The sequence below is a fragment of the Mytilus galloprovincialis genome, chromosome 9 (genome assembly GCF_965363235.1).
Source record: "Mytilus galloprovincialis chromosome 9, xbMytGall1.hap1.1, whole genome shotgun sequence".
Taxonomy (NCBI): Eukaryota; Metazoa; Mollusca; class Bivalvia; order Mytilida; family Mytilidae; genus Mytilus; species Mytilus galloprovincialis.
This window is the reverse complement of record NC_134846.1, coordinates 62,847,454-62,870,258: the sequence shown is the minus strand read 5'-3', so window position 1 is coordinate 62,870,258 and position 22,805 is coordinate 62,847,454. Positions and strand designations below refer to the sequence as shown.

The window sequence follows — 22,805 nt, the reverse complement described above, 5'->3', positions numbered from 1 at the left end:
TGTACATGAATATATATAAAAGTTTAAAACTTTTCCGCAAATTGCTGTAGAAAATCACTTTTACTATCTGCATGAAACTTCACCTTTTATTTGTAACTTATCACAAAATTTACTAATGTTTGCTGGGTCATTATCACATTTATGATTTACCAAAGGAGTTTGTACTGTGATTAATTTAGATTATATATATATTCAGGTTTCATTATGATGTATTTCAAGTTTGAGTTATTTCCCTTGACTGTCATGGGGTTTGATTTTTTTTTTTTAGTAACCAAATTGAAACATGTGGTACAAGTAAGGCTGATTAAGAGATCCTTGATAGATCGTAGTGATGAATCAAGCACGGTTAAAAGAAGTCAAAATTGTTCAGATAACAACAATTCTCTCAAGTCTAGCCATCAGTATGACAAGCTGCATTTGGCAGATTTATGAAAGTATTTTGTGAAAGTTAACATCCAACATGTCTATAATAAAGGGCTGCGCTTTAGCACATGATACGCCCGTTGTTTGAAAGACGACGGGCGTATAAAAATGGCAAAAAAGACTACAATGACAATGAGGAGCAGCAAGAAGATAACAGGGAAAGTGAAGATGGTGAAAGTGACTCTACTGAAAGTTATGATCTAAATGAGGAAGTAGGTGATGAAAGTAAGGATTTTATTGATGATGAAGATAAAGATTTCATTGATGATGAGAAGGCCTCTTCTGAGAATGAAAATGAGGATTTTTCTGATGATGAGGACAGTGATTACAGTGAAGAAGACACTGATGATTAAACCTAGTTCAGCTTTTCAATATTTAGCATAAAAAACAAATATCATTAACATTGGCATATAACATAGAAGTCTTCAATGCAATATAAGGAAAGTGATATATGATTATGGGTTTTAGTAATTCTATGGCTGATTTCCAAATTTTATAGTAGTTTGAAAGAAGGTAATTTTCTTGGGGTATATTGCTCATAGTTAGATTCTGTTGAACACAGTAAGGAATCCATACTAAATTATACAAAGATGTATGCAAAAGTTGTTCAAATGGTGCTTAATATGGTGGATAATGATTATTACCTTTTTATTGTTTAGAATATTCACAAGATGATCATATTGATAAATGTTTAGGAGACTTGATTTCCTTATTTTTTTCATAAAATGACACCCTTTAACATTTAAGGAATATTTAGTCACATGTTAGGATTTTCATGTTGTCACTTGTTCACTTATTATGTGCTATTGTAGACTAGTTATGTTTTATAACATTTTTTATTGCGCTCAACCCTTCCACCGAAACCGAACTCTATAAAAAAGCTGCAATGCTAAGGTATCATTTGTGATTTCAATTGCAACCAATTTTAACAAGAGTAAAACATCCTATATGCAAAAACAGTATTTGATTTTTATCCATAGCTTAGATAGTAAAAATGTTATCATAAAATGATATATGCCTCAGGGAACAGTTAGTATCTCAGGGACTGCTAATGTGCTTTCATCATTGCAACCATTCAATAATAGTACAAACGTATGACATTCATAGAACCTATTTTTTACAAGAAATTTAATGTTTTAAATTGAACTAAAGATTTTACAAATTTTATGTTTTCATCAGATTTTATTAAGTATTATTTGTTACATCAATAGATATAAACAATTCACCAAAGTTTCATGGACATTGGTGAAAGCCTTTTTGAGTTATTGTCCGAAGTGTTAAAAATCCCCCTTTTTTATGAATAAAGCCCCATAAATCCAAAACTTAAAATCTGAAATTTATAAATATTGAAAGGGAGCTTACATCAATAGATATAAACAATTCACCAAAGTTTCATGGACATTGGTGAAAGCCTTTTTGAGTTATTGTCCGAAGTGTTAAAAATCCCCCTTTTTTTACGAATAAAGCCCCATTAATCCAAAACTTAAAATCTGAAATTTATAAAAATTGAAAGGGAGCTTACATCAATAGATATAAACAATTCACCAAAGTTTCATGGACATTGGTGAAAGCCTTTTTGAGTTATTGTCCGACGTGTTGAAAATATCCCCTTTTTGATGAATAAAGCCCCATAAATCCAAAACTTAAAATCTGAAATTAAAAAAAAACGAAAGGGAGCTTACGTCAATAGATATAAACAATTCACTTAAGTTTCATGGAAATTGGTGAAAGTGTTTTTGAGTTATTGTCCGAAGTGTGGACGACGGACGGACAAACGGACGGACGGACGGACAACGGTACACCATAATACGTCCCGTCTAAAAGACGGGCGTATAAAAAGGAACTTAACTCATGCTTAAATTGGGTGCATTGATACCCATCTATGATATTTTTTGTCTTTTTGTCTTTTCTTTTTTTCTATGTATTATCTAGAAAAACAATTATCAGATACATACATTTCTTTTTTAAGTTAAAAACTGTGTTTTTGTTGAACAACACAGAATCACCTTATTAAAACTTGAATTCTAATAACATTCACCTGTGTACTAATATATTCAGGATTTTTACTGGTAGCATTATTCATCACCCGAGGGTCTACTGGATTCCCCATCAAAGTGAGGCTAAGAGCAGGTACTACTATAAATAACAACCATAAAAGGTGTTGACTGGATAAAATTGGTGGTAACAGAACAATACTGGCCAAAACCTGTGCCAGGCTGATTGAAAGGTGGTAGCATAACATCAAATAAAAACAATTCCTTTGTGACATCAAAAATGTTCTGGCCTGAAAAACAAATATATATATCTTTTATTGTAAGAAGGTAAAATGAAAACATACAAAACAATATTCACACCATAATTTTCAAGCTTTGAACGAAAAATTCTGCTTGCATAATATGTAAAGGTTTATGACCAGAGTTGAAAGCAATGCAGTTCTAAATGAACATTTATTCTACAGCCATTGGCAAATTCTGGTATATTTTAAACATACTCACTGTTATTGCTAACAAATTTATGACTTATACAGTGAGCTAAAAATATTTTATTAGAGGTAAATACCATAAAAAATAACTGACCTCAGCGACAATCTGGACAAGACCTATATAATCATCTCGTCTAAACATGAGTGGACATGGTATACTGATCATCACATTAGCTAACTGTGTAGGAGATAATCTGTCATCACACCATCGCTCCACATTTAAGGCTTGTTTGGCACAAATTTGTGGATAATGAGGTTCCAATGAAAAACTGAAATAAAATCAATTCCCTAAATAGCAAATTTTCAAAATTTTATATACAACAAACTGTATTATATTTCGAAGTCATTTTATAAAATAAGGTTCATTAGCTCCTTTAACTATCATTAATTCTAGAAAAAGATTATCAGTCTATAACAAAGCAAAATTTCAATTTTGAAAGTACAGAAAAACTGATTAATTGATGCAAAGAAGCTATGAAAATAACTGAGAATAAAGTACTTCAAAATTGCTGTATACAAACTTATTTTAGAGAATACTTTTTCCCGTTTTGTGAGTTGATTTCAATCAGTGCAATTTTGGAATTTTCAAACTTCACTCAGATATTCATAGAATAACCAAGTTCAGCATTTTATTTGAAACGATTTCTATTCATATTCTTTTTCTACATAGAAAAGCCAATACAAAAATAGTTCTAAGGTATGCATACCTGCAATCAGCCTGCATAAACATGTTAGTATTATTTACATTTAATGAGCTGCCAACACATAAAACTACTTCATCATTCTCCTGCATGATCCTCATCATTTCTTCTGTCGCTGTAGATAAATTATACACAGATAAGTTTGTACTTACACATTATTATGTAAATTATCTGGGTCATTTTACAATATAAACTAGTAAAAAGGAATTTGTCTTCCAGGTATTGCCTGTTAAACTCTTTTATATTTACAAATGTACAAGTATTAAACTACAGTTATTAATCACTGATTAACATTAATTTAATAAGAACTCAGTCATAATAAATATATTTGGTTGCAATATGAAAATAAATACTTCCTACACAGGTAAAATAGCTACAGACGTATCACAGAGAAATAGTACATCGTCCCAATAATCTGTATTTCAAACGTTCTAAAACATCCAACTAACTAATGTTTGTATGAAGAGGACAGTAACATGTTCAAGAAAAAAATTCTGATTTGTTCATGAAAAGGCACAAGTCTAAATATTTTAAAATGTGACAGCTCACAAAGCAACAGTCAACAGGTAGACATGTCAACTTTCTATAATACATAATTCTGATCTAACCAATGTAAATCAAATCAAATCAAATCAAAAATTTTATTGGTGTAAATTCCTATACAGAAATGGTACCAGCCGACATTTACAAAATACAAATACAAGAATAAATATTGTATGCTCAACATCTGACAGTCGAGACATTTGCAGAAAAGCAGCAAATACCAATTTTATAGGCATAAGTTTGAATTAAGATGGGATCACTGTGAACATACTACCATGAGAAAATCAGAAGAAGAGCTGTTGTGTTTGAGAAGAAAAAAGATGCCTGGAAGTGTTTTCTAATCAAATATGGTGGTCAGTGCTTCCATTAACTGTTAGCAAAAACAAGAAAGACTGATCAGCTTTTGAGTCTGAGAGAATATTGATGTTTTGATAAATATAAAACCTATGTATCATAAAAAATATTCTAGAGCATTCAGTTTGGGAACAATCCTATCTCAGAACAAGACATCCATATATCTTACTTTCTGGTGTACAATCTGTGAACAAGTTAACCAATTAAGGAACATTATCAATGTTCTGTAAATGCATCTTACTTTCTGGTGTACAATCTGTGAACAAGTTAACCAATAAAGGAACATTACCAATGCTCTGTAAATGTAACTTACTTTCTGGTGTACAATCTATGAACAAGTTAACCAGTAAAGGAACATTATCAATGCTCTGTAAATGCATCTTACTTTCTGGTGTACAATCTGTGAACAAGTTAACCAATAAAGGAACATTATCAGTGCTCTGTAAATGTAACTTACTTTCTGGTGTACAATCTATGAACAAGTTAACCAGTAAAGGAACATTATCAATGCTCTGTAAATGTATCTTACTTTCTGGTGTACAATCTGTGAACAAGTTAACCAATAAAGGAACATTATCAATGTAACTTACTTTCTGGTGTACAATCTGTGAACAAGTTAACCAGTAAAGGAACATTATCAATGCTCTGTAAATGTGGTCGGATATTCTCTATCCCTCTTGGAAGCTTAGCCTGTAAAAAATCAAATTACTAAATATCAATTGGCATATCAACATGATATGAAATGTTGAATATGTGAAATTGATGTACTAACAAAGGCATCGAGATGAAGTTTTATTATGATTATGTTGTAAGAAAGACATGATAATGGACAGGTAGAAACGCTTGGAAGTCAAGATAAAAACTATATGTAAATTGAATTCTAATAATTAACTGTAGATATTACTGGCAGATATCCACTTGAAATTAAACATAAGAAAGAAGCTTTGTTTGTTATAAAAGGTAATCAATGGCTAAGTTGTTTAATAAAATTTACACCTGTCATGATATGGTCATTTAAAGTTTCATGCAACTGTATAATTTAAGTTATTTTGTATGCTTTATACTTATATACTATATACAAAACATTACATTTTATATTCAAGAAGGAAAGATAAATTTATAACAACTAAAGAGTTTATATCCCAACCATACCAAGTAACCATACCTCAATATCCAAACCAAACAAAGTTATCATCCCTCAAGATCCCAACCATCCTTCAATATCCCTACCAAACTAAGTAAACTTCCCTCAATATCCCAACAATACAAAGTCACCATCTGTTAATATACCCACCACATCAACCTACCCGGTTATCTAAAGGTCCTGTGATACTGTCCTCAGTATTTTCTGTCAAATAACTAGATGCATGACGACTTTCTCCGTCACTGTCTTTATTAGATAAACAATAATCACTATCTTCTTGACATTCAATGCCATATAACAGTTTTTGTTTCCCGTCAATGGACACTTCATCTAGTATTCCATTTTCAGAAATGGTCACTGCTTCATTCATTTCAAATCTAACTTGTGAAGAACTAAGATTGACTATACTAGGTGCACTCTGACTTCTCAGCTGTAGTTTGTTATATTTAGCTTTAAGACTAGTAAATGATTTGTCCTTGGCAACATCAGAGGAATGACGACTAGAATGTCTGGAAAACCCCTTAGCTATTTCTGTTTGTGAGGTGGCTGTTTCTAAAGGAGATTTGGTTTCCTGTTCTGATAATAGGGATATATGACAGTTCCATCCTGCCTCTAATCCCATTTTCTCAGAAAACACCTGAAACAGAGATTGTTATAATTTGAACTTTTCATTCCTTTGACTACTTTCTAGAAATTCAGCAAGTAATGCATGCATTTGTTATTGTAAATCTTTGACCTCTGACAAGAATATGAAATCTAGTTAACGATTCTGTAAAATTTTCAAAAATTATTATGACTGAAATTATGAATATGAGTATTTATCTTACCTCCTATACATTTCTAGGAATATGATTGGTTAAAAGCGTCCTCGTGGAAACCGTGTATATTCCATATTAGGTTAGTTGGGAGGCGGGGCTTATTCCATACACGGTTATTAGTGGAGTTACGTCCCTTTATATTCCATATAAGGTACTGAGAAAAAATCTTAAAGGTTTCAACAGACGAAGAAAGTGATGATAAAGTGAAATAAATTCAGAAAACACATTTAAATCTAACAAGTTGTCATTGTTGGCATCATGTTAATGCTAACTGTATTGAAGACTTGCTCATTTTGATAGGTCACTAGTCTAAATTTTACACGTTAAGACAGTCGGTAAGATAAATTCGTTACATAGTGTGCTAGTGACGTAATACAGTATATATGGGGTCAGTAAATTCCATATACCGTATTAGGTCACTAGCACACTATGTAACTAATAATATCATTACAAAGCTGTTGCTCTCGCATATTTCATATTATTAAATAAAAAACATTACAATAATCACTGAATTAAAGTACTTCTTTTAAAATATGTGGAACATCTATAACATATAATATATTGTGGATCTTTAACAACTGGAACCTTCTTCATAAGGACAGATTAGATGAAAATGATGTACTGTGGATCCATTTATTTTCGTGGGTACTGTAGCAATTTCGTGGATTAAGGAAAACTTGCATATTCATGGATATCTAGTTTCATGGTTTCAGAAATGTTTCTATACATTCCCTTTGAAAATTTGTAATTCGTTGTATATTCAAATTCACGGTTCCATTGTAACCAAAAATCCACAAAAATTAGTATCCAAAGAATAATAATGAATCCACAGTAGTTATCAAGTTCACTGCACTTACCCTGCTTCTAACTTCATTCTCATTTGAGAAATGAACAAATCTAATACAGGCTACTTCTAATTTATCAATTAATTGCACAAATTCCTGCAACAAAAAAAAATACACAAGGTTGTCTTTATTATTCATGACCAGAAATTCACAGTTTCAGTATCAAAAGGACTATATGAGATCATATGTTTTTTTCATTGTTTGTATCCTAGAATGAAAAATAACTCACATTGTTGCTTGATTTTCTTTTGTTTAGGACATTTAAATTATAAACATTTTTGGAATCAGTTTTATAATATATAACCCAGAATGCAGTGTATTCTAAAATGGCATTTTTTTTGTTAAGACCTAATTTCCATTGTACATGATGATACGCACCTTCTGTTATTCCACTGATGGAGGTTTAAATTTGGCGGTTTGAGTCTTTACAGATCATTTTTTTTCAAATGGGAAAAAATCTTTATGCACAATAATTCTGATGTATAACTATTCCAAAACATATTGTACAATACTGAACACAATCTCTCATCAGATATACCTGTCTGGCCTGATACTGCATGGTAACCATTCCTATAAATATCTGATTGCACTGTACATTACAACATCCGCTCACATCATCAACTGATGCTGTACTGGTGGTTTCAAACAGAGAATCCATGCTGTAGGCCCTGTTATCTTCATATAATGAAGTGGAGTCAAAAGGCATCATATGGATATCTGAGTCTCTGAAAACAAACATTTACAAACATTCAATTTCTGTCATAAACTGAATAAGTTTCAGTCCATATATTTTATCTTGTCCAATATATGTATTATGAGTTTGCCTAAAATATTTGAGTGTGCAGCCATTGCAATTTTTCCAAGTCATTTGGATAAAATCATGATTTGTATGTTTTGCATCTTTTAATGAATGTATCATGGTTTTATAATAGCCTTATACCCTAAAAGTTGTCAAGCAACCTTTTCTAATGTATAATAAGATGCAAAATTTGGTGACAAAAAGGGTGCTGAGGACAATGTACCAGTGCTAACTATACAAAAATGATTACAGTACATCTTAGATTCTATTTGTTGAACTTAAATCAAATTGTCCTTTCAGTTACCAGTACTAGGGATTGAATCAACTGCAAAAAGGCATAATGTTACATTTTTCATACATTTCCAAAATCCCCTTTTTTAAAAGAATTATTACAATGAAGGTGTTGATCTGGTAAACAAAACAAAAACAGAAATATAAACAAAATTAAAAGGGTAAAGAATTATTTTCTTCTTGTGCACCTGCATGTACTTTACTCCTTTATTCAATTTAAATCCCAACTGGAAGGCCTCTGAGGGTAAAATCACTGTTATCAATAGCCGATGACAAACAAGTTAAATGATTCATTATTATTACCAACATAAGTATTATGGTTGTCTACACAGTAATTAATATGATTCATATCAAAAGGCCCAGCATAATGAAAAAGGATTTGGAGTCATATATTGTAGGATCATGGTTATTTGCTTTTACATTTTAAACTCTTTCCTCTCTATCTATGCCTATGGTAGTTAAACTTACACAGATGTTGAGATATCTCGACTCATACAAGCCCAGTTCTGTGGAAGCTGAATGAATGCACCATCTAGACTGGCTGATATTTGTTGTGTCAGTGGTCTATAACTGAAAGCTGTGCAGTAAGATGCCATGCTTGTTCTGTGATAAAAATCTAAAATCTTCTTTCTGAAAACAAGACATAAATTAGCTATAAAATACTTTACAATGTTATTGATACTTTATAACAGCTGCAATACTGTTGTTTTTTAGGGGAATTTGCAGTAAAATGCAATTGTGAGTGACCCTACCACTATCAATTCTTTTAACATTCTTGTTATCTTTGATTACTGTATGAATATTGAAAGTATTTTCTATAACTCACAATACAGAATTCAAAACATTTAAATAATGATGGACTTCATAGTCCCAAATACCTGTTAACTGGTTCCACTAACGCGTCGAAAGTAAACTTAATATGTGATCATCGATTCAGCAATTGATGCGGTCGGAGCTTAAATACAATACAGTTATCTCCTTATTCACTATCAGGTCAGTCTCTTGCTTTACCAAATTGTTATTCTTTGTTAATAAAAGAGGAAGTCAAAGGAAATACAAATACCTATCACTTTCTGTAAATGTACTGACATCCTCCCCATTCCAGTAATCACTGCAACAATCCAGTAAAATATCAGCTGTACCCTGGGAAAGAACCTGGCTCATTCCTAAAATAGAATTATATAGCTACATCTACCTCAGTATAGATAAAAGTAAAACAATGTGCAATTAAGGGAGGTAACTCAAATTAAATTCTGATGATCATTTCAAGGCATAGTCAGCTTAGATCTTTTACCTTAAAATGCACTAGAACACACCCGCGAAATCGCGGGCATTCAGAGCGTAGTTTAAAGTATGTAAAGTGTTGTTGGAAGAATTTTGTAAAATACTGAATGACTGGAGAATTTCAGCAAAAGTATCATAAGTCATAGGTTATTGGGGACAGGAAAATAATTGTTTTTCATCCCTCCACCTTTATTTCCAAAGTTCCTTATTTTTGGTTTTGAATTCTATCAATTTCAATATGAACATACATTTAGTAATGTTATGAACATTTAAGTAAGGAACCTGTAATTCAGTGGTTGTCGTTTGTTTATGTGTTACATATTTGTTTTTCCGCGGTTCATTTTTTGTACATAAATAAGGCTGCTAGTTTTCTCGTTTGCATTGTTTTACATTGTCATTTCGGGGCATTTTGAAGCTGGGTATGCGGTATGGGCTTTGCTCTTTGTTGAAGGCCGTACAGTGACCTATAGTTGTTAATTTCTGTGTCATTTTGGTCTCTTTTGGAGAGTTGTCGCAACATAGCAATCATACCACATCTTCTTTTTTTTGTAATCAATGAACTATGTAAAAGATTTAATGACTGGAGAATTTCAGAAAAGGTATCAAAAGTTCACATGAATAATTTTAGCGCTTACGCTTATCTGTATATTATGAACATTCATTACTATATAAATAAAGTGTATTTACTTTCAATTCTAAGTTTACTAATCGATCCATGGTGGTCATTGATATAGTATACAGACCCTCTCTATTTAATAAACTCTATGACCGCCGTGGATAGTTAACTTGAAAATGATAGCAGATAAAATTCTGAAAATACACTTTATTCGTAGGATATGTATGTTCAAAGTATACAGAAAAACGCAAACCGGAAGTCTAATCTGACTTAAAATTTCGTCCAATGACGGGACCATATCCGGATGCCTTTTTTATCGTTTTTCTCCCAAAATAACTCAATCTGAATAATCATATAAATGGATGACAAATGCGACTATGCACTGTACCTATAGGACACAGAGGCGTGTTGATTAATTTATTGTGGAAAGAAGAGAAGCGACACCCAAAATGAGGTCTTCTCGTTTAATAGTATATAAGAATTTAATTTTTAGGGAATTACAATGCAAAAGTGTAAGTTTCCATGGACATCGTTATAAAGCTTTTTGCAAAAGCTAATGCATAGGTCGCTTGATAGGCATCTTCAAAATTTGTTGCAAGTGAGACAGAAATCAAATGTAACTCTGAATTTAATGTTAATTACCTGAATTGCTATCTTTCAATACAACAGATACCATATTTGGCATAGGTATTTTATGCTGAACAAAGGATTTTGACCTGTTGACCCTCTCTTTGGCAGATTCTTCAGCTGACTGAAATCATCAACATACATATTTAATGCTGGTGTATTGAACATCTGAATTGTGGAACAGATTTCTTTAAATTCTTAGTATAACAAGATTATAACAATTAAAATTGTCTTTTAGATACTATGAAAATGTCATTTACATTTTTAACAATTATGAAAAAATGGCATCAAAGCAAACATCGTTCACTGTTCTAATGTATCCCTTTTTTAAATTGTATTTAAGCTTTATAGTTTTGGATATACAAACATGATAAGAACTTGAATGCTTTACATGATAATATTATACAAAATATTGAACTTACAACTTGTCTGTACATTCCTAATGTTCTATCCAGTTCAAATATGTTTAATGCTTTTTTGGTAAATCCTATTTGTCTGGCTAATTCACACAAGCACCTATAATGAAACAATTAGAAATTAATTAATAAATATCAAATCAACACAAAGTATTTAGTGTTTTAAGCAGGATAATGTGTGTTTTTATGTTGATTTTTGTTTGCCAAATATCCGTCAACAAAAGTTTCTTGCTGATCCAAATATATTCTACAAGATTCCAGCATTCTTCTCACTAACTCTTATGGTCTATAAATCTTACCTTTTATTTTCTAATGCCACAGTATCTGCTCTTTCCAATTGCACAAATGTCACATGGTCTATAAATCTTACTTTCTATTGACACTGCCAAAGTATCTGCTTTTTCCAATGGCGCACACATGCCACATGGTCTATAAATCTTACCTTCTATTTACTAATGCCACAGTATCTGCTCTTTCCAATGCCACACATGCCACATAGTCTATAAATCTTACCTTCTATTTACTAATGCCACAGTATCTGCTCTTTCCAATGGCACAAATGTCACATGGTCTATAAATCTTACCTTCTATTGACACTGCCACAGTATCTGCTCTTTCCAATGCCACACATGCCACATGGTCTATAAATCTTACCTTTTATTTACTAATGCCACAGTATCTGCTCTTTCCAATGCCACACATGCCACATGGTCTATAAATCTTACCTTCTATTTATTACTGCCACAGTATCTGCTCTTTCCAATGCCACACATGCCACATGGTCTATAAATCTTACCTTCTATTGACACTGCCACAGTATCTGCTCTTTCCAATGCCACACATGCCACATGGTCTATAAATCTTACCTTCTATTGACACTGCCACAGTATCTGCTCTTTCCAATGCCACACATGCCACATGGTCGATAAATCTTACCTTCTATTGACACTGCCACAGTATCTGCTCTTTCCAATGCCACACATGTCACATGGTCTATAAATCTTACCTTTTATTTACTAATGCCACAGTATCTGCTCTTCCCATTGGCACAAATGTCACATGGTCTATAAATCCTACCTTCTATTGACACTGCCACAGTATCTGCTCTTTCCAATGGCACACATGCCACATGGTCTATAAATCTTACCTTTTATTTACTAATGCCACAGTATCTGCTCTTTCCAATTGCACAAATGTCACATGGTCTATAAATCTTACTTTCTATTGACACTGCCAAAGTATCTGCTTTTTTCAATGCCACACATGCCACATGGTCTATAAATCTTACCTTCTATTTACTAATGCCACAGTATCTGTTCTTTCCAATGCCACATAGTCTATAAATCTTACCTTCTATTTACTAATGCCACAGTATCTGCTCTTTCCAATGGCACAAATGTCACATGGTCTATAAATCTTACCTTCTATTGACACTGCCATAGTATCTGCTCTTTCCAATGCCACACATGCCACATGGTCTATAAATCTTACCTTTTATTTACTAATGCCACAGTATCTGCTCTTTCCAATGACTCAAATGTCACATGGTCTATAAATCTTACCTTCTATTGACACTGCCACAGTATCTGCTCTTTCCAATGGCACACATGCCACATGGTCTATAAATCTTACCTTTTATTTACTAATGCCACAGTATCTGCTCTTTCCAATGGCACAAATGTCACATGGTCTATAAATCTTACCTTCTATTGACACTGCCACAGTATCTGCTCTTTCCAATGGCACACATGCCACATGGTCTATAAATCTTACCTTTTATTTACTAATGCCACAGTATCTGCTCTTTCCAATGGCACAAATGTCACATGGTCTATAAATCCTACCTTCTATTTACTAATGACAGTTTCGTCTGTTTCTAAAGCCACTCATAACACATGGTCTATAAATCTTACCTTCTATTTATTACTGCCACAGTATCTTCTCTTTCTAATGCCACACATGCCACATGGTCAGTAAACTGAGTGTACCAGTCTCTAGTTCTTTTGTTACAAGTGTTTGCTAATATGTTTAATCCCTGTAAATGTTTTAAAATCAAAATTACAAAATGTATGTAGGGTTTTTGATTGATCACAAAGTTGAAACAAAAATGAATCTTCAAAACTGGGGTAAAAAAGGGTAATGAGTGCCTATGAGTGGGCCCTCTCCAGGCATGCAGGTGATTCCGTATATAATCAACCAATTTTTTTCAACAAACTGGGGGCCTGTGTACCCTGCCTCACCACCCTAAATATGCCTCTGATGTATAAAGTTTGTGCTGTAAGTCAAAGATAAAGAGGTCATTATCAGAGGCAGACTTTTGAAAGGGTTGCAATTAATGAAAATTAATGAATTCATACAGCAAAACGTTGAGAGGCAAACAAAAACTTTATCATGAAAACATTTAATTTAATAATTTTTTACAGCAATGAAGAATGAGGCATACACAGTGATGGTGCATACATCCTCTATGACCTGACTTGGATCCACGACTGATTATTCAAGGAAAAGATACCAGACAAAGTAAAACAGATGCACTATACCAGACTGCAAGTTAGACGCACTATACTAGACTGAAGGATTATATGTTATATAAGGTCACTCATTGAAAATTCATTTGTCATTATTTCCAAGAAACCGATTTGATACTCAGTAGAAATGTCTCCTAATCCATTTTTAAAACATCAATAAATTTGTAAATCGAACAATTATGCACATTAAATTTGTCTCAGTTTCTTAATTATGTGAATAATTTTGGCTAAGAACTTCTTTGTGGAAATCAATCAACAAGAGACCTTTTACAGACATGATCTACAATTCAATTTCTTCACCTATTTCTTAAAGGCATTTTTTCTAATGTCTGAGGGAATGCCTTTATATAATAAATGAAAAAGCAATATATGTAACAGGTTGTTTTCAGAATTTTCTTGTAAAAGTTCATATAACAAGAATCAGTGCATTGTATTGAGTCAACATTTTGTGTATGTATATTTTTTATTAGTACAAAATGTTGGTTAAATGATCCTTAAGAATTATTACAGATGACTAACTCCAAAAACAAATTCAAATAAACAGCATACCATATAGAGGGTCAATTTTGCAAAGTGTAAATTTTCGCTTATTTTCAAAAAATAGAACAAAATGGCTAAAATAAATACTGCAAATTAAAAAGTATACATGCATAAAAGTTTTGAATCTGCCAAAATAATAACCACCAAAATATTTTGTATGTCTTATTCAAAGAAATTTGCAAAATTTTAAACCCATCAAAATAATCTGCAAGACTGTATATACCTCAAAGTGGGCCATACAAATACTGGAAAAGTTGTGGTTTATATGAATTGACCTAAGTTAACCATAGAATGATGATGTAAAACTTTGGAGTTAAAGATTTGCAGGAAACTGCATTTCCACAAGAATTTATAATTCCAGTTGATTCAAGACTCACATTCTTGAAAAGTTTTATACAGAAGTGGAAAGAGCACACATCGACACTTATGATTAACCAAATGAGCTAACCATTCCCCAAAAGAGTGTGGCATGATTTAATATTAAAAGAGCCATCATAAAAAAAAGGTCTTTCTATAACAAACTTACCAGTGGCTTGAGTGATGTTATATGTTTCAGCCATGTTGAATCATCAAACTGTAACCCAAAGGCATCCTGTAAAAATGGAAAATGGAAATTAAAGTTATCTAAGTACAAATTAACAAGAATGTGTCCCCAGTACACGGATGCCCCACTTGCACTATCATTTTCTATGTTCAGTGGACCGTGAAACTGGGGTCAGAACTCTAATTTGGCAATGAAATTAGAAAGATCCTATCATAAGGAACATGTATACTAAGTTTCAGGTTGATTGGACTTCAACTTCATCAAAAACTACCTCGACCAAAAAATTGAACCTGAAGCAGGACAGACGAACGAACAGACGCACAGACCAGAAAACATAATGCCCCTCTACTATCGTAGGTGGGGCATCAAAAATAAGTCCCTTGTCCATCACTAATTCTACAATAGTTCATGGTAATGTTGATAGAATGGGTAAAATTTCCATTGAAGTGGATAACTCCTATAAGGACTAAGGAGTCAGCTCAATGTATTGTTAATGTCTCTTTTTTGTTACATTATGAAATACCAAACACCCTACAGATCAAAATTCAAAAGAATAGGAGTACATGCTACACAACTTCATATGATGTAGAAGAATCAGCACAAGTTTGGTTGAACTCTATTAGAGTCTAACTTGATGTTTTCAAATAGTTGCAGATGAAATATGACACAAGCAGAAATGCAAAGTACCTACATGTAGTATAAGTTCTTGTATGGAAAAACCCAAAAAATCACTCAGATAAAAAACTAATTGAGTGTGTTCACAAATTTATGTCCTGTAAAGAAATCTATGCAAGTTTTGTAGAAATTTAACATATAGTTTTTAAGGAGTTGTCTATTATCAATGTGTGACATTGAATATGACAAACAACATCCAAATTTGTTACCGCAGCTGGAATCCAGCACAAAAAATTGAGCTTTAAGCAATTTTGAACTCAACCTGAAATATTTGAGCCGTCCAACTGGTAAAAATTGTAACTGATGATCAATTTTAATTGGTTCATCAAAACCAAATGAATATTGATTCTTTAATTTTATGAAAATTTTAATGAACACAAATTTGAGACATCCTCAATATGATAAAATATTTAACATGAAATGTAATGCTTCAAAGTTCAGTGAAAATAACACTCACTGAAAGTTAACCATTTAAAAGTTCACCTCTTTTTTCCCCTGTGTACTAGCTTTAGTAACCATGTAACTTCAAGTTTCCAAAATATTCTATTTATATTGGTACATGTGTAATAACATTTTTCTTTCTTTTCACTGAAAATAACATGAAAATTAAACCCATTGTAGCTGACATAACCTATTGTAGCTGAACTATACTGAATATTTTGTGGGTGTACCAGGGGCGGATTTAGGCGGGGGCTTGGTGGGCGTGCGCCCCCCCTAACATTTTCAAAGCATGGGTTGTCTTCAACTTATTTAAGTATCAGAAGAGACCATTCCATCTTTTTTAACATTCAAAGTATATAAAACAGTCAGTTTAACAGAATAAACGTGATTACTTATCAACTGACTACGATTTATTAAAGTTCTATACATTATTTCAAAGGAAGGTGTCAAACGCGGAGCTGCGTTTGATGACAAATATAATAGGTTTTTAGCAATTCTATATAGATATTTTTTGCAACAGGTGCTGGTGTCTTGATTGTAGATTGGTTTGCAGAGAAACACAGAATCAAAATAAAATGTTCGCATGACTACGGCTGCAGCTTTATAACTGTAGCTTTATAAACTCACTCATATATGCAATATAAATCCCTTAGTGCGTAAGTTAGTAGATTGTTGTATATTTTTTTGGGAGATCTTGCCATCATAGCACGGTGGTTCTCCGAAGAATAGGGACATATTATTTTACCTCTCTCCGTCCATCTGTCGGTCAGTCACTTGATATTTGGTCCGGAGGATCCACTAGGAAGCATACAAATCTATTACTAGTATGTCATTATTGCATTTCCCCCCTGAAGATATTCGATTGACTGATATGAATGTAACACCAGTTTTCCAAGCAACCATTGACACAACATTCGCTAGATTTTTTTATATGGAGGGTCAGCTTGTGTACTCCTCATTGAGGTCTGCCTCTATCCTTATTGTCTTCTGTCCCGTTTTCTGGGAAATATATAGGGGTAGTCTCAATGAATAGAAGCTCACATATTTCTTGTTAATTGCGGTGATTGTAGATTCTTGTCAGGTGTGAATTAAGGCGGTTGCAGCTTGAAACTTTAATTTCTCGCTAATTTTACCACACAATAGTTCGAGATATCTATATATAACCCCTATAGAAGAAAATTTCAATAATTTTACCTCAAAAATTATTTTCGCCTCGCTCTGCTCGGCAAAAATAAATCTTTGCGCCCCCCTAACCGGCAATCCTGGATCCGCCCCTGTGTACCTTAATCAGATTGCTTTAAGTACAGAGTGTTATATTAAATTTGCATTGCTGCTTTACAAGAATTTACTTGAATTAAAGTGGACTATCCCAAGAACACCCCCATTAAATGAAATTCATCTAAAGGTCCTAATAAGACAAAGTTGAAGAAAAGTTCATTAGATTGTTTACTACAGTCAATCAAGGCCAGTTCACTAACCTATTAAATTAATGAAAAAATAAACAGCAAGAGTTCAATATACTGAGAGAATTTGGCATAGTTTTATGAAAAAAAGGTTCTTTACTCTTGAATTAATTATAGATTTTCACATAACATATAAGAGAAATTTCCAATTTGTTTCAAATTTATTGCATGAATGATTTTTGTTACATAAATTCCACAGATATTAATGTTAAAGGATGTTAAACTTAGGCTAGAAGTTGATGAATTAAATTTGAATATAACTTCTTAAAATAGAAATCAATTAAACTGATTAATTAATCCTTTTTCTAAATAATATGTAACAACTTGCATAGCAAAAATATTATTTATAATTTTTAGGGGAAACAAGTGTGTGCATTCATTATCAAGATTATAGCTATAAGTTATTAAGCACTAGTAAATAAATACTTTCAGTAGACAGGTTAATGACTATATGCACCAGCTTCAACTATTTAAATGCAATCACCTTTTTACAAAGTTCACTATTTAACAGTTGACACAAATATCGATTCTATCTATAATATCTCTATAGAGAATCAACAATCAATAGAAACCATTAGAAGGATATTAACATTCAAATAATTAAATTCACATTCAGACTATTTAGCAAATGGTGTGTTGAACTTATAATAGTATGGCAGTACCTTTAATATCATATAAAAGTATAAAGATATGCACTTTTATTTTGCTACAGTACAAATTACTTGGGTAAAGTACAAAGGAATAGTTCATTTTATCACAAGTGCAGATTTTTTAGAAAATGGATTGTTCCATGTTGGGGACACCAGTACAGTGTACTCTAGTTTAAGTTTGCTTTGCACTTAATTTTTCCATTAGATCACAGTGCAGATATGGTGGGACAGTCCATTTTGTCAATTTATATAACCACAAATTTGGTATGTTCCATTATCAAGATTGGTATGGTCCATTGTCAAGAGGTATGGTCCATATTCTTTCATCAACAGGGGAGAATAAATTCTTTCATCAACAGAGGAGAATAAATTTTTATCTGCTCATCTTGAAAGATATTTATGACTGATGATGTTCTAATACAAAAATGACTTTTCAAGTATTGTTTTCCTCATAAAACCATTCTGTTTAAAGTTCAATGTATGTAGGACAAAGATTATACAACATATTCTGTATCCACTTATTACATTAGCAATTTGCAGAATGAAATAGTCATTTGATACAACAATGCTGTTGAATATTAGAATATATTTGGGGAAAAGAATCATATCGTGGAACATGAAATAACACTCACAAAATGTAATGGATAAAACCCTTACAAGACATGGAACCAAGTCAGGAATATGACAGTTGTTTTCCATTGGTTCAATTCGTCTGAGCTTTTGATTTTGCCGTTAGATATTGTAAGACAATTTTTTTATTTAAATTTTCATTGGAGTTCCGTATATTTTTTATTTTAATTTTTGATGTTCTCCCCTTTTTTTAAAATGAGCTATCAGAACTCAAATCTTTCAGCAAGATGGACCTTAAATGCAAAATGAAAAGTATCCCCCTTTTTTATAACGACTAATGGCTTGTATGGGGACATATGGTTGGAAACCCAAAAATAATTAGACAATTAATCTCATGTAAGAAAGCATCCAGAGCAGCATTACAGAATTTATCTTCTCATCCAGAAATGGTCATTCAATGTTAATTTAGAAGTTTTAGTGGCTTTGGTTCAAGGCCAGCATAATTTAAAGTTAACAAACCCAAATATTTTTAGGGAATAATATGCATAATAATGAGTCAATAATAAATGCAAAAGAACAGTGAATTTTGTTGCAGTTTTACATCTTTCCGATGCTTTTTGAAATTAAAGAATTGTTTGCATAATATAGACTGGTGTGTTAATTTTTTTAAGGGGCATTCTCAGTTTATGGAAAGCTACAAAAAATGTAACATCCTTGTACTTTGACATAGAAAATTACTGTATTCTTAGTACAGACATCCTTGTTTGTGACCGACATCTTTCTAATGTGCATCATCAGTACATGTTATTGTCAGCGAGACATTTATTGAATTTACATTTTATCTGGAAATTACTGCTATTAAATGTGCATTTTAAAGTGTTTTAACAAACAAATCATTACATAAATATCCCTAATTTTAAGATAATTGGCATAGACTTGAAAGCTGTAAGTGTTCAAGTGTAAAGTATGTTCTAAGTAGATAAAAAAAATAAGTAATCTTGTTTTTATTCCTTGATTATAATATGAATTCAATCTAGCTTTGTTTACAACTGTTTCCATTCTCAATAATAAGCCCAACCATAGAGTAGTTAAAAAGGTAAACCCTAATACCTACAGAATAATTCTGACCAGTCAGTTTTAAATTCATCATTGCAACCCAGTTTTCGTTTAAAAAACATAAGTTTAATCCATTAACAATATATTCAAAATAATGTTACTGACATGATATGATTGTTTATACGAATGGATAATTCTATGTAATGCTATACTATAGCCTTTAAAAAAAACCAAATATGATCTTGCCAATATTTTAATTTTCCCTTTCTGTGAATGGTTTGCGCTAAGACAGATAACTCTGGTAAAGTTATAAAACATCAAATTAATCTGATATTCTATTTATCTGTAACTTTCTTGATATACAGATAGTACATATATACCTAATAAATACGTAATACATGTACCAATATTATATGTACGTAATGTCAATAGTATGTGTACTTTCAGTATCAAGACTACATGTTCCTGAAACCAATAGTATATACATATACCTAATATGATTGACTAATTCATTTTTGGTGTTTGGTACCACTTTCAGCTCTACTGGTTATTTCATGGCACTCAGTTTTTTATTGACAAAAGAAGCCTGAGAGCTTTGAGTGAAACACAGACTTATGGCAGGAAAACTGACCATCCCAGTTAATTAAGATTGAACTAGAATTCACCTACCACTTTGGGGCTCAAACTTAACAAACTCAGTGTTGACAGACTAGTGATACAGTAGTTGAACTACTTAGAACACTTCGCCAGATAGGACCGTCTCATATATACCTAATATCAACAGAACATGAACTTATATCAATAGTAAATTAGCTTATTTCAATAGTACATGTACAGTGTACATAATATCAAAAGTAAAAGAACCTAATATTTATTGTACATATACCTAATATTAATAGTACATTGTACATTAATAGTACATTAATAGTACATATACCTAATATCAATAGTACATCAATAGTACATATATCTAATATAAATAGTACACCAATAGTACATATACCTAATGTTTTTAGCACACCAATAGTACATGAACATAAAAGTAATAGTACATCAATAGTACATATACCTAATATTAATAGTACACCAATAGTACATATAACTAATATCAATAGTACATCAATAGTACATATACCTAATATTAATAGTACATCAATAGTACATATACCTAATATTAATAGTACACCAATAGTACATCAATGGTACATATACCTAGTATTAATAGTACATCAATAGTACATGAACCTAATATTAATAGTACATCAATAGTACATATACCTAATATTAATAGTACACCAATAGTACATCAATGGTACATATACCTAGTATTAATAGTACATCAATAGTACATGAACCTAATATTAATAGTACATCAATAGTACATATACCTAATATTAATAGTGCATCAATAGTACATGAACCTAATATTAATAGTACAAGAACCTAACACCTATAGTACATCAGTAGTAAATATACTTGATATCTATAGTTCATATACCTATTATTAATGCTACATGTACCTAGTATTATGTTGTAACTTCATATGTATCTAGTAAAATTGAATCCATAAAGTTAACACATCTTAAAACAGATTTATTTTGTTTCTGTGTTACTAAATTAACACCTATTACAACACAATATATGAGGGAAAATTATCACCATCCCTAATTGAATGTTAATAAAATTCTCATTAGCAACAGGATGCATTTCTATATATTTGTAGTTTTGATTATCAACTAGTTGGGATATTTGATCATATATGTATTCCTTCTCATAAAAATATTGCTTAAAAATAACTGAAAGTTTAATATTTCCTTGTGGTTTTGAATGGATAAAGGAAGAAAACAATATCTGTTTTCACTTTGGACATTTAAAACTTAAAATAATCAAAACCAAATAATGTATCCGTGAAATGACTGATTGATTTAAATTCTTACAATAATAATGTTTATTTTATATATCCATAGTAAATTGAATTAAAAGTATTACATCTATAGAAAATAAAATGTAAACATTAACAAGAGGCTGTCACAACGACAGCAAACCGGATTTATTAATATTTATTTGTGTCCTGGCAATATCACAAGAACCATTACTGATGAATGGTGAAAGTGAAAATCGTCAATATCAAATTTGACCTCCATTTTCTCATCAGTATCACCATCTTAAAATTTGAAAAGCTTTGCTTGAATGGTTCATGAGTAAATGCAACAACGTGAATGGAAACACCATTTTTCAATCTTTCAAGAACCATAACTCCTGAACGGTAAAGGTCAAAATCGTCATTATTGAACTTGACCTCTATTTTGTCATCAGTAACAACATATTAAAATTAGGGAAGCTTTGGTAAAACAGTTCATGCGTAAATGCACGGACACGACTGGAACCACCATTTTTCAATCTTTCAAGAACCATAACTCCTGAACGGTAAAAGTCAAAATCGTCATTATTGAACTTGACCTCTATTTTGTCATCAGTAACAACATATTAAAATTTGGGAAGCTTTGGTAAAACAGTTCATGCGTAAATGCACGGACATGACTGGAAACACCATTTTTCAATCTTTCAAGAACCATAACTCCTGAACGGTAAAAGTCAAAATCGTCATTATTGAACTTGACCTCCATTTTGTCATCAGTAACAACATATTAAAATTTGGGAAGCTTAGGTAGAACAGTTCATGCGTAAATGCACGGACACGACTGGAAACTCCATTTTTCAATCTTTCAAGAACCATAACTCCTGAACGGTAAAAGTCAAAATCACCATTATTGAACTTGACCTTCATTTAGTTGTCAGTAACAACATATTAAAATTTTTAAAGCTTTGGTTGAACGGTTCATGAGTTAATGCACGGACAACATTTGATGGGTAAAAATGCTGGGATATTCCACAGGCACTTGGGTATATGATACAAATAAAAAAATAAAATATTTGTTGATTAAAATATTGAATTTTCTATATTTATAATGCATATCTATCACTTCTGTGCATG

At 31.8% G+C, this 22,805-nt stretch overlaps 1 protein-coding gene across 2 annotated transcripts in view; it reads right to left on the bottom strand.

Annotated features, from left to right (window-relative positions):
• Window positions 1–22,805, bottom strand: part of LOC143045567 (transmembrane protein 94-like) — a 64,053-nt gene that overhangs the window by 16,086 nt on the left and 25,162 nt on the right. For both annotated transcript variants that reach the window (XM_076218168.1, XM_076218169.1), the window contains 13 exons: window positions 14,938–15,003; window positions 13,257–13,378; window positions 11,350–11,443; window positions 10,943–11,051; window positions 9,464–9,566; window positions 8,869–9,030; window positions 7,849–8,035; window positions 7,323–7,406; window positions 5,811–6,284; window positions 5,094–5,193; window positions 3,613–3,721; window positions 3,000–3,174; window positions 2,462–2,707 (listed from right to left, as the gene is read on the bottom strand). In XM_076218168.1, the coding sequence (XP_076074283.1) occupies window positions 2,462–2,707; window positions 3,000–3,174; window positions 3,613–3,721; window positions 5,094–5,193; window positions 5,811–6,284; window positions 7,323–7,406; window positions 7,849–8,035; window positions 8,869–9,030; window positions 9,464–9,566; window positions 10,943–11,051; window positions 11,350–11,443; window positions 13,257–13,378; window positions 14,938–15,003 (2,031 nt within the window). The remainder of the gene's footprint in view (window positions 1–2,461; window positions 2,708–2,999; window positions 3,175–3,612; window positions 3,722–5,093; window positions 5,194–5,810; window positions 6,285–7,322; window positions 7,407–7,848; window positions 8,036–8,868; window positions 9,031–9,463; window positions 9,567–10,942; window positions 11,052–11,349; window positions 11,444–13,256; window positions 13,379–14,937; window positions 15,004–22,805) is intronic.